The following is a 13,824-nucleotide window of genomic DNA, read 5'->3' as shown; positions in this document are numbered from 1 at the left end:
CTGGGATTATGGCAAGAAAGGTTGCCTGCCTCATGCCTTTCTGCCTCGAATTCCAGGTACTAATGGCTAATGGCATTTTAAACATCTTAAATTTTTAAAAATGTATATTGCCTCTGCCAAACAGGCCTAACAGTTAAAAGCAAGATGAGACAAACGAGGCAGCTTCAGTGAGTGGAACAGGAAGGATGTGCTTTAAAAAAAGGTGGAATCCCTCAAAAAATTCTACAGGGAGACAGCAGCCTTAATCTACATAATTCTTCATCTCACCAACTCAGCTGCAGCCTTTAAAGAGTTAGTGTTAATGGCTTTCTGGTTTGTAAACAAAAATGTATCTATGTGGTTGAAAGTTTGAGAGGAGACTCACCAATATCTGAGGAGAAGATGGAGTGAAGGGAATTTTTACTTTTTGCTTTATACCTTTCTATAATATTTAAATTTTTTTTACTTTAAGTATGGATCAAATTGCAAAATAAAAATGCCAACCTTAGAAAAGACAATAAATGCACAAAAGATATAAATAGGAACAGAAAATATTTATATTTTTTTCCATTATGCTCTTTTTAAATCTATGTTTAGAACTTTTTATCTTGAGACATATATGTATACTTTTTAAATAAAATAAATTTTCTAAATAAAAATTTGAAAAGGATACCTTTTGTTTTTTAAGAAAGAGGTTGTAACCACTTATAGCCCTGGTATTTCTATAACTGCATTGGTCTAATTTTGATTCTATTATGTCTTCATGAATAAATGAACCAAAATGACCACTCAGTCCCTAGAGGGCAGAAATCTATAGTAACATTAGAAGAAAAGGCCAGTCACAGTGGCTCACACCTCAGCACTTTGGGAGGCTGACGCAGGAGGATCACTTGAGCCCAGGAGTTTAAGACTAGCCCTGGCAACACAGTGAGACCTTCAACTCTACAAAAGAAAAAATTTAAAAATTAGCTGGACATGGTGGTGAACACCTGTAGTCCCAGCTACTTGGGAGGCTGGGGTGGGATGACTGCTTGAGCCCAGGATTTTGAGATTACAGTGAGCTATGATCATGCCACTGCACTCCAGCCTGGGCAACAGAGCAAGATCCTGTCTTGAAACCACCTCTGCAAAAATTATAAATGAGAGAATCATTACAGTGAAAGAGATCTGACCTAACCAACTCCATCTTGCTTCTAACCTCCAAGCTGTCCTTGTTTATTCCTGGGCATAGGCCAAACTAACCTTGGGAGGACCTTAGTTTATAGTTTAACTTTGAAACAGAGATGATAACAGCCCTTTCCCGAAAGAATCCCCCTTCATGCCTGGGGATTAGACTGCCTTTGCAGGACTAACAAATTAGCTACAACATAGAAATTATGATTTAGCAGTCATGCATCTGAAGGCTGCCGGATTTTGAACCTCCTCAAATTGCTCCTGGGGATAACATCACTATTGTAAAACCTAAAATCAGTGCTTGAGATATTTCGCAGACCCTGTACTCGATGATTCCACTAGCATCACTCAGATCAATAAACTGGCTCATCTGGTGTTGTGGCCCCAACCCAGGAACTGACAGCATAGGAGGACAGCTTCGACTCCCTTTGATTTCATCTCTGACCCAACTAATCAGCACCTCCCCACTTTCTGATCCCCTACCCACCAAATTATCCTTAAAAACCACACTCCCCGACATTTCAGGGAGACTGATTCGAGTAATAAAACTCTGGTCTCCCACACAGCCAACTGTGCAAGAATACAACTCTCTATTGCAATTCCCCTGTCTTGATAAATTGGCTCTGTCTAGGCAGCAGGCAAGGAGAAGTCATTGGATGGTTACAGTCTCAAAAAAAAAAAAAAAAAAGAAAGAAAAAACATTTAAGCTTGGCACCGTTATTTTTGTTGATGGCGAAAATACAACAAGGGGCAGGGCGCGGTGGCTCACGCCTGTAATCCCAGCACTTGGGAAGGCCGAGGTGGGCGGATCACGGGGTCAGGAGATCGAGACCATACTGACTAACACAGTGAAACCTCGTCTCTGCTAAAAATACAAAAAATTAGCCAGGCATCATGGAGGACACCGGTAGTCCCTGCTACTCGGGAGGCTGGGGCAGGCGAAGGGCATAAACCCGGGAGGCGGAGCTTGCAGTGAGCCGAGATCCCACCACCGTACTTCAGCCTGGGCAACAGAACCAGACGCCATCTCAAAAAAATAAAAGAAAGAAAAAAAAATACAACAAGGGTACGCAGAAGACAAACAGTCCCCTGGCATAACAAGAGTCATTGTAGTGAAGAGGACAGATTTCTTAGCCAATAATTAGCTAAAGGTGCCAACTCCCTTCCCGTAGCCGCTTCAAACTGCTAAGCCTCAATAAAAGGATTGATGCCTGGTTGGAGGTCCCTCTGGCCTCCTTTAGGACCACTGCAGGACCGGTGCCTTTGACCCACACCCACTCCTCATGTGTGACATTGTGGTTTTCTACTACATGACATATTTTCCACAATTATAAAAGATTCCATGCTCACACCCAGGGGACAGCCTTGGAGTCCCCTATTGTTGGAGTTTGTTCCAGTGCCAAAGCAGACAGGAAAGAAATGGCATATAATTGTGACTCTTCTCCCTCGGCACTACAAATATTTCCCCTTTCCTCATACGAATTCATTTTTGTTTCTTTATCTCTTGTCTTCGCATGGTTTATAAAGAAAAATCTTTGCCTTGTAAGTGGAAAGCAATAATATTAATTTCATAAATATGATATATTGTATAATAGTAGTATGACAAAAGAGAAAAGAGGAAGAGAATGAGTGGAACGCGGAAGAGAGAAGGAAGGAAGGAACGATTTCTGTGAAACGACCCAGAAGTTCTTCTGAGTTCTGCTTCTTAGTAAACTGTTCCTAGATTTAAGCAGGTATATATAAATGAATAAACCTAACATTTGAGAGTTTCTAGTCTTAATGATCCCTTGTGGCTAAAGAAAGATACTTTTAAAGAACTGAACAATTTTTACATGTATTAGAGCAATAAGAAAATGTTCGAGCCTATTATGTAGAAATTGCTGAATTCTTCTGGATCAGGTTAGAGGTAACATAAGTATTCGATAGTAACTATTGTAAACACTTTTTTAAATAATTCAGATAAGCAGTACATTAAAAATATGTAGAGTTTATTAGGTTGATGCCAAAGTAATCGTGGTTTTCGCCATTATGTTTAATTATGTATGTTTAATGGCAAAAATCGCAATTACTTTTGCACCCACCTAATAAAAATAATATATAAACAGCAGTAGACCTTAAATTTATTTTTATATTTCATCCTGTACATTTAGGAATTTTTGTTCTAAATTATTTACTGGCTTAGTTTTGTAGTTTTTTAATTGAAAATTTAAAAATTGTGGTAAAATATAAATTTATCATTCTAACTACTTTTAATTGTACAACTCAGTGGCCTTAAGTATACTCACATTGTTGTGTAATTTTGAATTTAATTTTTTTTTTTTTTAAGAGGGAATCTTGCTCTTGCCCAGGCTGAAGTGCAATGGCGCCATCTCCGCTCACTGCAACCTCCGCCTCCGGGGTTCTATCGATTCTCTTGCCTCAGCTTCCTGAGTACCTGGGACTACAGGGGGCGCGCCAGCATGCCTGCCTAATTTTTGTATTTTTAGTAGAGAGGGGGTTTCACCATGTTGTCCAGGCTGGTCTCGAACTCCGGACCTCAAGTGATTCGCCCACCTCAGCCTCCCAAAGTGCTGGGATTACAGGTGTGAGCCACAGCACCTGGCCTGAATTTAAAATTTTTAACCCAGTTTCTATTAGATTGAAAATTAAGATATACATAATGTTTCCATGACTATATTTTTACAGTTTCTTGTTCATAACTACTGTGTATTAAGGCATCAAGGTAACTACATGAAGGGGAACTGAAGCTCACCCCTTGCTTATGATTGTGATTATTTTAAAGAACTCTGGGAGCTCAGTGAGTCACTGAATTAACCTACCAAGAATTTTTTCTGTACAAATGTTTTCATAATACAGGGAAATTTCTCTTCAGGTGTTTCTTTTCTCCCCTTAGAAGTTTATCTTCCTCCTGGCTAACACAGTGAAACCCCGTCTCTACTAAAAATACAAAAACTAGCTGGGCGAGGTGGCGGGCGCCTGTAGTCCCAGCTACTCGGGAGGCTGAGGCAGGAGAATGGCGTAAACCCGGGAGGCGGAGCTTGCAGTGAGCTGAGATCCGGCCACTGCACTCCAGTCCGGGCGACAGAGCGAGACTCCACCTCAAAAAAAAAAAAAAAAAAAAAAGAAGTTTATCTTCCTTGGCCAGGTGCAGTGGCTCATGCCTGTAATCCCAGCACTTTGGGAGACCGAGGCGGGCGGATCACGAGGTCAGGAAATCGAGACCATCCTGGCTAACACGGTGAAACCCCGTCTGTACTAAAAATACAAAAAATTAGCCGGGCGTGCCGGCGGGCGCCTGTAGTCCCAGCTACTCGGGAGGCTGAGGCAGAAGAATGGTGTAAACCCAGGAGGCGGAGCTTGCAGTGAGCCGAGTTGGCGCCACTGCACTCCAGCCTGGGAGACAGCGAGACTCCGTCTCAAAAAAAAAAAAAAAAAAAAAGTTTATCTTCCTTACAAAGTAATTATATTCCATGCCTGAACATAGGAGGAACGTAGCAAAACTGGGCAGTTCTGAACAAGATTTTTTTCACATTGCAATAATCTGTGACCAACTAAAGGACTGCCGGAGTGTCAGAATCAGAATTCAAGCAAGTCAGACTTGCTTTAGATAAGCAGTGCTTGCATTATTTAAGGTCATTTGAAAACTCATTGAAGAGGTCGTCTGTTTTCACTTAAAACCAATTTAGCTTCACCAGCTGAAGAGCTTACATTTAGAAATAACATTGGACTGCAAGTCACGTATTCTTTGACCTTGAGCAAGACCTTAAATAGGCTAATTAAATAAGCCGGGCGCCGTGGTTCACACCTGCAATCCCAGCACTTTGGGAGGCCAAGGCGGGAGGTGGGGGGGGGGGGGGGGGGGGGGATCGCTTGAGCCCAGGAGTTAAAGACCAGCTTGGGCAACATGGAGAAACCCTGTCGCCACTATTAATAAAAATAGAAAAATGAGCCTGGCGTGGTGGTGCACTCCTGTGGTCCCAGCTACTCGGGAGGCTGACGTGGGAGAATCACCTGAGCCCAAGGAGTTCCAGGGTGCAGTGAGCCGAGATCGCGCCACTGCACTCCAGCCTCGGCCACAGATTGAGACCCTATCTCAAAAAAAAATTTACAAAAATTAATTAAATAGAAAATACTTCATTATGTTTCTCAACATTTTTAAGGTTCTTGGTTGAAATGACTGGGCTTCATTATATACCAAGCCCAACTTCGTAGACAATCACTTTGCTTTCCCTTGCAAAATCCTTTGCCTCAAAGCCATTGACGATCGAAAGCAGGCTTCTAACAGAACCAGCAGTCTTCATAGGCTTTTGGTCTAGATCCCCCGGACTTGGTCAGAGCGCGAGCAGAGGAAAAGCCCGGGAGGAGTGGCGGGGCCTACAAGGCGGGGCTAGGAGGGCAATGGGGCGGGATAGAACGGATTGAGTTACGTCATTTCCGTCTGCGACGTTACCTAGGAGTCCAGCGGCGCCAGGGCCAGCAGCGATTGGTAGGTCAAGGGAAAAGTGTCCCTTCCCTCTCAGCCCGTACTACTATTCCGCTAGCCTTTGTGGCTTTTGTTTTGAGCCTTCCTTGTTTCAAGGCCCTGAAGAACCCACACCCTTGATATCCGTTCCCCATCCGCCCCCCCCTTAAGGATGTTTCATGCCTCTAAAGACCCCCAGCGAGGCCTTCAGCTAGTTTACAGTCCTGCCTGGGAGTAACCCCTTCCTCAGAGCTTCCTTTCCTCGCCCTCGGTGAAGTTGCGTGGGGCTGGTCAACCAGCCCTTACCAGTCATACTGCACGTTCACAGACCCCCCCCACACCCCAATCCTCCGCAAAGATACTGCTCCGTCCACCTTCCCGCTGACCGGGAAGTACACATTAATCTTCCTTAGATTTTTCCTCATTTCTTTCCCTTCCCCCCTCCCATTGGTTTTACGTCTTTTCATTTTTTTTAGAGATGGAAAAGGGAAACGCGTTTTTAAAGAATAGGTTAGTTGTTTTTCTTCTCCTGCCCCCGGTATCAAGGACCACATGTAAAGAGGAAAAGCGAAATTACGAAACTTATAAAGGCCACGAGAATCATTTGTGTATTCAATAAATTTAGTAGAGGAAACAAAATAGGAAGTATACAGGTTCGAATCCAAGCAAAGTGAAGATTGTTTGCTGCTTTAAAAGTGAAACTAAGAATCCAAACACATCTTGTGGGCTTTTATCCGTGAAATGTAAAAATAAATAAGACATCTATTATGATAAAAATTTGTATTGATTAGGGATGTAATAAGCTTGGAAGATCTTTGTCTCTGAATCTACAAGTGGTACATGGGTGTAGTAAAATACTTCATTGCCTGAGCAGTTGTTTGATAGTACATTTTATTTATTAGTTTTTTTTTGTTTTTTTTCAGAAGGCATGCCGCTCTGTTGCCCAGGCTGAGTGCAGTGGCACGATCTCAGTTCACTGCAACCTCTGCCTCCCGGGTTCAAGCTATTCTCCTGCCTCAGCCTCCCAAGTAGCTGTGACTACAGGCGTGCGCCACCACACCCAGCTAATTTTTGTATTTTTAGTAGAGACAGGGTTTCACCATATTGGCCAGGCTGGTCTCGAACCCGGTACTTCAGGTGATCCGCCCACCTCGGCCTCCCAAAGTGTTAGGATTACAGGCATGAGCCACCAGACCCAGCCTGGTAGTACATTTTAGTATCTTGAAACTTATGAAGGGTTTTCACAATGGTTAATTTATTTGGAGCATCATAATAGCCGTATAAAGTCGATCTTATTTCTTATCTAAAGCCAGCAACGGTCCCACCCTCCTTTCTGCTCCAGATGGTGTCCTCTTACACCTACTGAAAGGTTTTACCCTTTAACTTATCCCTTTCTTTGCCCTTTGAAGTTCTCCGTCACTTTAATTTCTCCCTAACTACTGGATGGTACATTTTAACAAGCTTTAGAATCTCTCATGGTTTTTTTTGTTTGTTTGTTTTGTTTTTTTTTTGTTTTTTGGGTTTTTTTTTAGAGCGAGTTTCACTCTTGTTGCCCAGGCTGGAAGAATGGCACGATCTCGACTCACTGAAACCTCCGCCTCCCTGGTTGAAGCGATTCTCCTGCCTAAGCCTTCCTGAGTAGCTGGGATTACAGGCATGCGCCACTATGCCCAGCTAATTTTGTATTTTTAGTAGAGCCGGGTTTCTCCATGTTGGTCAGGCTGGTCTCAAACTCCTGACCTCAGATGATCAGCCCGCCTCGGCCTCCCGAAGTGCTGGGATTACAGGCATGAGTCACCGCGCCCGGCCTTTTTATTTTAAAAAACCTTTAATCCATTCTCACTCTCTAGCTACACCCCATTTTTCTGCCAAAGAATTACTACTGTACTTACTGTCTCAACTTTCCCACTTCCTCAACCTACCCCAAACTTCCTTCCCTGTTTACTCCACTGAAACAGTGCCTGTACTGTCACTAGTGACTTTATCTGGCCAAATCTCCCTTTCTTTCCTCTGTATTTACTTGTCCTTGCAACAATATTTGACACAATTGAATATGTTCTTTCTGGAAATTGTGGAACTTCATTGTTTATTTCTGAATCATAATTTTGAATGCTGGAATATATTTCCTCAATATTTTGTGTATTCATAAACATAATGGTGGCATATATGACATAGTTTTTTGGCAGCCTCTAAACACCCTTTAGCCTATGTCACTAGAGAAGCAGGAAGCAGGTGTATGCAGAAAGCCTGTGTGAAATTATTTAGATCAAAGTGTTCAATAAACTGGGTCAGAATTTTTAAGATCCAGTGTTAAATTTTCACCTACAAAATTGAGAATGTATTTGGGAAAATGACAAAATTGTGATGGATTAATGCTAATGCTATCATGTTAAATAACACACATACTACATTGATGACAGGTAAAAATCATACAGTTTAGTTCTTGGAAAGAATATTAAAAGACCCGTTATAGTCCTAATATCTAATTTACGTTTAGTTTTTTACTTTTCTAAAATTTAGAGTCAGGCATTCCCATGGAATGTTTATGGGTATAAATTGGACACCATTTTTGAGGACAGTTTGGCAGTGTTAGGTTTTAATATGCATACTATTTTATTTTTTATGAAGTTATATTGTGTATCTCTGAACTAAATGCACATTGTGGAAAAAAAACAACAGTGTATAAGGGTATACTGGAACAAAAACATCTCTTCCCTTTCCGAACCCAGGCTCCTCAGTCCACAGGTCCCTTCCTAGAGACAGTCATTCTTAGTAATTTCTCATATCCCTTTCCAGAGACAGTCAATTCAAATGTATATGTGTGCCAGGCGCAGTGGCTCACGCCTGTAATCCCAGCACTTTGGGAGGCCGAGGTGGGTGGATCATGAGGTCGAGAGATGGAGACCATTCTGGCCAACATGGTGAAACCCCATCTCTACTTAAAATACAAAAATTAACTGGGCACGGTGGCACACACCTGTAGTGCCAGGTACTCCAGAGGCTAAGGCGGGAGAATCGCGTGAACCCGGGAGGCGGAGGTTGCAGGGAGCCAAAATCACACCACTGCATTCCAGCCTGGCAACAGAGCGAGACTCCGTCTCAGAAAACAAACAGACAAAAACCAGAAATGTATATGTACCTACCTTTTGTCATAGCAATTCCACTTTTAAAAACTATCCTACAAAAATTGTTGCTGCTGAGTGCAATGGCTTATGCCTGTAATCCCAGCACTTTGGGAGGCCAAGGCGGGTGGATTGCCTGAGGCCAGCATTTCGAGACCAGCCTGGCCAACAGGGTGAAGCTCTGTCTCTACTAAAAATACAAACATTAGCTGGGCATGGTGGCACACACCTGTAATTCCAGCTACTCAGGAGGCTAAGACATGAGGATCACTTGAACCCGGGAGGTGGAGGTTGCAGTGAGCTGAGATAATGTCTCTGCACTCCAGCCTGTGTAACAGAGCAAGACTGTCTCAAAAAAAAAAAAAAAAAAAAATTAATGAATCTTTTAGGCGTGAAATTTCCTTAATTTCACTTATGCCAACAGTTATTTGTCAAGAGAATAATTGTACTTAAAATATTATCTCAGTTTTCTAACTGGAATAATGCACATGAATAGTTTTTATTCTGGAAAAGTTTGTATTATAATAATAGATAAGATTTATTGTGATGGGTCAGAAACTATACTATATGCTTTACCTGTATTATCTGACTTAATCCTGACCATTTTATGAGTTAGGTACAATGAGTCCCCATATTTTACAGATGAGTAACTTGAAGTTTGAATGAGTTGAGTAACTTTTGCAAAATCACACAGCTAAGGATGAGGTAGAATTTGTTAAGATTTAAACCCTGGTCTGTCTTGCCTCAGAGCCCAAAGACTTAACCTCTCTTCCCATGCCTCCTATATTGTTAAGGCTATTTGTAGGGAAAGCAAAAAAGACATAAGTTTTTTTCATAGCGAACCTTCTCCTGACTCTTAAAAATGTCAATTTAAAAAACAATTTACCAAATTAGGAAGAAAACACCATTAGTTTTAAGCATCTGAATAACTTTAAACATCAAAAGGGAAAAATGACAAATTGAAAAATATATAAATACATTTTTCTTTCATTTTTCTTATGAATGGCATATCCTTTTTGGCAGTTTTCTGTTTAGCCTCTGTCTTTCTAAACATATTAGTAGATGTATGTTATGTGTTTAAATAGGTCAGGGCTTTGGGATTTGTAAATCCTTACATGTTTTGCATTTTACATGCACCAATTCAGAATTTAAATTTTTATTATTTTTAGAGACATGGTCTTATTTTGTGGCCCAGGCTGGAGTGCAGTGGTGCAATCATAGCTCATTGCAGCTTTGAACTCCTGGGCTCAAGCTATCCTGTTTCAGCCTCCGAAGTAGCTAGGACTACAGTATGTGCCACCCTACCCAGCTTTTTGTTGTTGTTGTAGAGACAGGGGTCTTGCTATATTGCCCAGGCTGGTGTTAAACTCCTAGCCTCAAGCAGTCCTCCTGCCTTGGCCTCCTAAAACCATGGAATTACAGGCATGAGTCACTGTATTCAGCCCAGAATTTTAAGCTTTTAAGCAAAATTTATTCACTTTGGACTATAATAAAGCATCTCAGAACTATATTGCTACTGTAAATGTAACGAGTGACATTATTCTGTGAAGTGTAATAGCTCTAAGTAAAAATCCATGTTTCTCCCTGTATTCAGTGCATAACCTTTTTCTTCCTTTTATATTTGACCATATAAGGTCTAATTTTAGGTTAGGGACCTGTACAATGTTGTGGATGCAACTCTGTCTCTATGCACGTTAAGAAAGGTTTATTTGAAGTCATGTAAAAGTCATGGACTTTGAAGATAAACTTGAATCAGTAACTGGCTTAGTTACTCACTATTTGATCTTAGGCCTTAAAGCTTAGGCTCCTCATCTCTAACACAAGCATGTTAGTGAAATCTGCTATGCAGGGTTATTGCTGGAATTAGAAAAAATATACAAATTAGGACGTATTAAATCACCAATAATTGCTGACCACTTTTGGCTGGGCGCAGTGGCTCATGCCTGTAATCCAAACACTTTCAGAGGCAGAGGTGGGAGGATCACTTGAGTACAAGAATTCAAGACTAGCCTGGGAAAGATAGCAAGAACCTGTCTCTACAAAAAATTTTAAAAATTAGCTAGGTATTGTAGTATGTGCCTGTAGTCCCAGCTACTCAGGACGGTGAGGCAGGAGGAGCAATGGAGCCTAAGAGATCAAGGCTGCAGTGACCTATGATCCTGCCATGGCATTCTAGCCGAGGCAACAGAGAAAGACTCTGTCTCTTAAAAAATAAAAAGGTGACTATTTTTATTTTTATTATTTTGATACAAAATCTTAATTGTTTTATTTATACAACTCTTTAATTTTCATTGAGTTCTAGTGGTAGTTTTATAATGGAGCATATAGAATAATTTTAGGCTGGGCACGGTGGCTAACGCTTATAATCGCAACACTTTGGGACGCCAAGCCAGGAGGTGTTTGACACCAGCCTGGACAACATAGCAAGACCCCATCTCTACAAAAACATAATAATTAAAAAAAGAAAGCCAGGTGTGGTGGTGTGTGCCTACAGTCCCAGCTACTTAGGAAGTTAAGGTGAGAGGATCACTTGAGCCCACCAGTTTGAGGCTGCAGTGAGCTATCGTCGCAGCACTGCACTCCGGCCTGGGTGACAGAGCAAGAATCTAAAATAAATAAATAAATAAAAATGTCCCCCCTTTTAAATGTACCCTTTTTGCTCATTTTCTTTTAGGAATTTCAAATGCCTTGGAAAGAGGAATTAGAAGTTATAAAGCAGGATAAAGCTGCCAGAGTCATTCAGCAGGCCTGGAAAAGTTTCCTTGTGAGTTTATTTAGAAGTTTTATTGAGATTTAATTTTTATGTCATGAAAATCAAAGTGTACAGTTCGATACTTTTTTTTTTTTTGAGACAGAATCTCACTCTCTGTTGCCTAGGCTGGAATGCAGTGGCATGATCTCGGCTCACTGCAGCTTCTGCCTCCCAGGTTCCAGCAATTCTCCCATCTCAGCCTCCCTAGTAGCTGGGATTATAGGCTCTCCACCATGCCCGGCTAATTTTTGTATTTTTGGTAGAGACGGGGTTTCACCATGTTGGCCAGGCTGGTCCCGAACTCCTGACTTCAGGTGATCCACCTTTCTTGGCCTCCCAAAGTGCTGAGATTACAGGCGTGAGCCACTGTACCTGGCCAGTTCAATACTTTTTATATAAAGTGTGCAATTCATTAGCTTTTAGAATACTTGCAGAATTATGTGCCACTCTTCACTTTAAAAAGCAGACTTTTTGACTGGGCGCGGTGACTCACACCTGTAATCCCAGCACTTTGAGAGGCTGAGGCGGGTGGATCATCAGAGGTTGGGAGTTCGAGACCAGCCTGACCAACATGGAGAGACCCTGTCTCTACTAAAAATACAAAATTAGCTGGGCGTGATGGCGCATGCCTGTAATCCCAACTACTTGGGAGGCTGAGGCAGGAGAATCACTTGAACCTGGGAGGTGCGGTTGTGGTGAGCCTAGATCATGCCATTGCACTTCAGCCTGGGCAACAAAAACAACAAAAAAGCAGACTTTTTTAACGTTTCAAAAAGTTACAATTATTTCATTAGCTGCACAAATGTTTATTGAGTTCCTGATCGCACTTTTATAAGGGTTATCAATGAAAGTATCATTAATAAGATTATTTGCCTTTCACCTCTAAACACTTTATTTCTTGACTGAGGAACCAGCATTGTGAGCAGATGTTAGGAATATAGCCACTCATTAAATATTTGTTGAGTACTTATTCTCAAGGAGCTTAAAGTTTATTAATAATACACTATATCCGGGTTAATGTCGTGGTCACTTCTTGTACTTTTGTAAGGGTAGAGCTGGTCTTATAGGTGTAAGGAATATTCCAAGTTGAATTATCTGGTTGAGTGAGAGCCAAGAACTAAAATGACCTCACTCTTTTCTCTCTGATAGCAGCAGGACTCTGTGCCTGGTAATTTTTTTTTTTTTTTTTTTGAGACGGAGTCTCGCTCCGTTGCCCAGGCTGGAGTGCTGTGGCCGGATCTCAGCTCACTGCAAGCACCACCTCATGGGTTCACGCCATTCTTCTGCCTCAGCCTCCCGAGTAGGTGGGACTACAGGTGCCTGCCACCTCGCCCGGCTAGTTTTTTGTATTTTTTAGTAGAGACGGGGTTTCAGCATGTTAGCCAGGATGGTCTCGATCTCCTGACCTCGTAATCCGCCTGTCTCGGCCTCCGAAAGTGCTGGGATTACAGGCTTGAGCCACCACGCCCGGCCTGTGCCTGGTAATTTTAACTGAAGAAATATGGCTCTATTTCTAGCACACACTGATACAAAGGTTTTATGGCTTACAAGACCACCTTTGTATCAGTTAATCACATTTTGTAAAGTTGCTTCATTATTTGCCTATACCAAGGCCATAAAACCTATGCTGGGGTATAACTATGCTGATTTCTAGCACTAAAATAATATGTATTTTTAAAAGATACAGGAATCTCACTATGTTGCCCAGGATGGTCTCAAACTCCCGGGCTCAAGTGATCCTACCACCTCAACTTCCCAAGTAACTTGCCCTATAGCTGAGCACCATCATACCCAGCGAATCTTCTTTTAAAACTTATTCTTCCTTAGTTGGTTTTGATTGACATATACATCACCTAGGCTTAAGCTTTTCTATTGTTTGCAGCTATTTTCTCTCACATTCAACCAGCCACACACCTTTGACTAACTGTTGTGTTCCTGACATTGTGCTAGGCGTTTTACAATACATCCTTGCCCTTAAAGGAGCTTTGGCAGATAAGCCGTGTAAATAGGGGTGTGTGTGTAGATTGAGGACACATTTCACCTTGTGTCCCTCCAGAACCCCATTGAAATGACACTGTATAGAAGGTTAATCCATAATAGAGGGGGTCATGAGCAGATAAAAATTTTATCTAATTTTTGGAAAACTAAAAATAGATGATAGCATCCTTTGGAAAAACTGTAGAAACACTTGCCTAGACACATTTCATAGGGTTCCAATGAGGGAATTGGTTTGCCATTGGAACCCCAGAGAGGATATGAATTTGGAGTTAACAATTTAAAAGAGCTGGAAGGAGAAGGACTGAAGACAGGGGGTTTAATTGAAGGTCTGTACATGG

The 13,824-nt window shown here is 41.6% G+C and overlaps 1 protein-coding gene across 3 annotated transcripts in view; it reads left to right on the top strand.

Moving 5' to 3' along the window:
* Positions 1–5,585: 5,585 nt before the first annotated feature.
* The window catches only part of CUNH11orf65 (chromosome unknown C11orf65 homolog), a 71,201-nt gene continuing 62,962 nt past the window's right edge, over positions 5,586–13,824 (top strand). For 2 of the 3 annotated variants that reach the window (XM_033206756.1, XM_033206754.1), the window contains exons 1-2: positions 5,597–5,638; positions 11,411–11,500. In XM_033206756.1, coding sequence (XP_033062647.1) covers positions 11,420–11,500 — 81 coding nt within the window. In that variant the 5' untranslated portion in view covers positions 5,597–5,638; positions 11,411–11,419. Of the gene's footprint in view, positions 5,639–11,410; positions 11,501–13,824 lie in introns of all 3 variants that reach the window. The other variant, XM_033206755.1, reaches the window with a different exon arrangement.

The sequence above is a fragment of the Trachypithecus francoisi genome, unplaced genomic scaffold (assembly GCF_009764315.1).
Source record: "Trachypithecus francoisi isolate TF-2019V2 unplaced genomic scaffold, Tfra_2.0 Lachesis_group8, whole genome shotgun sequence".
NCBI lineage: Eukaryota > Metazoa > Chordata > Mammalia > Primates > Cercopithecidae > Trachypithecus > Trachypithecus francoisi.
The sequence above is the reverse complement of the archived record's forward strand: the minus strand, read 5'-3'. Positions and strand labels throughout refer to the sequence as shown.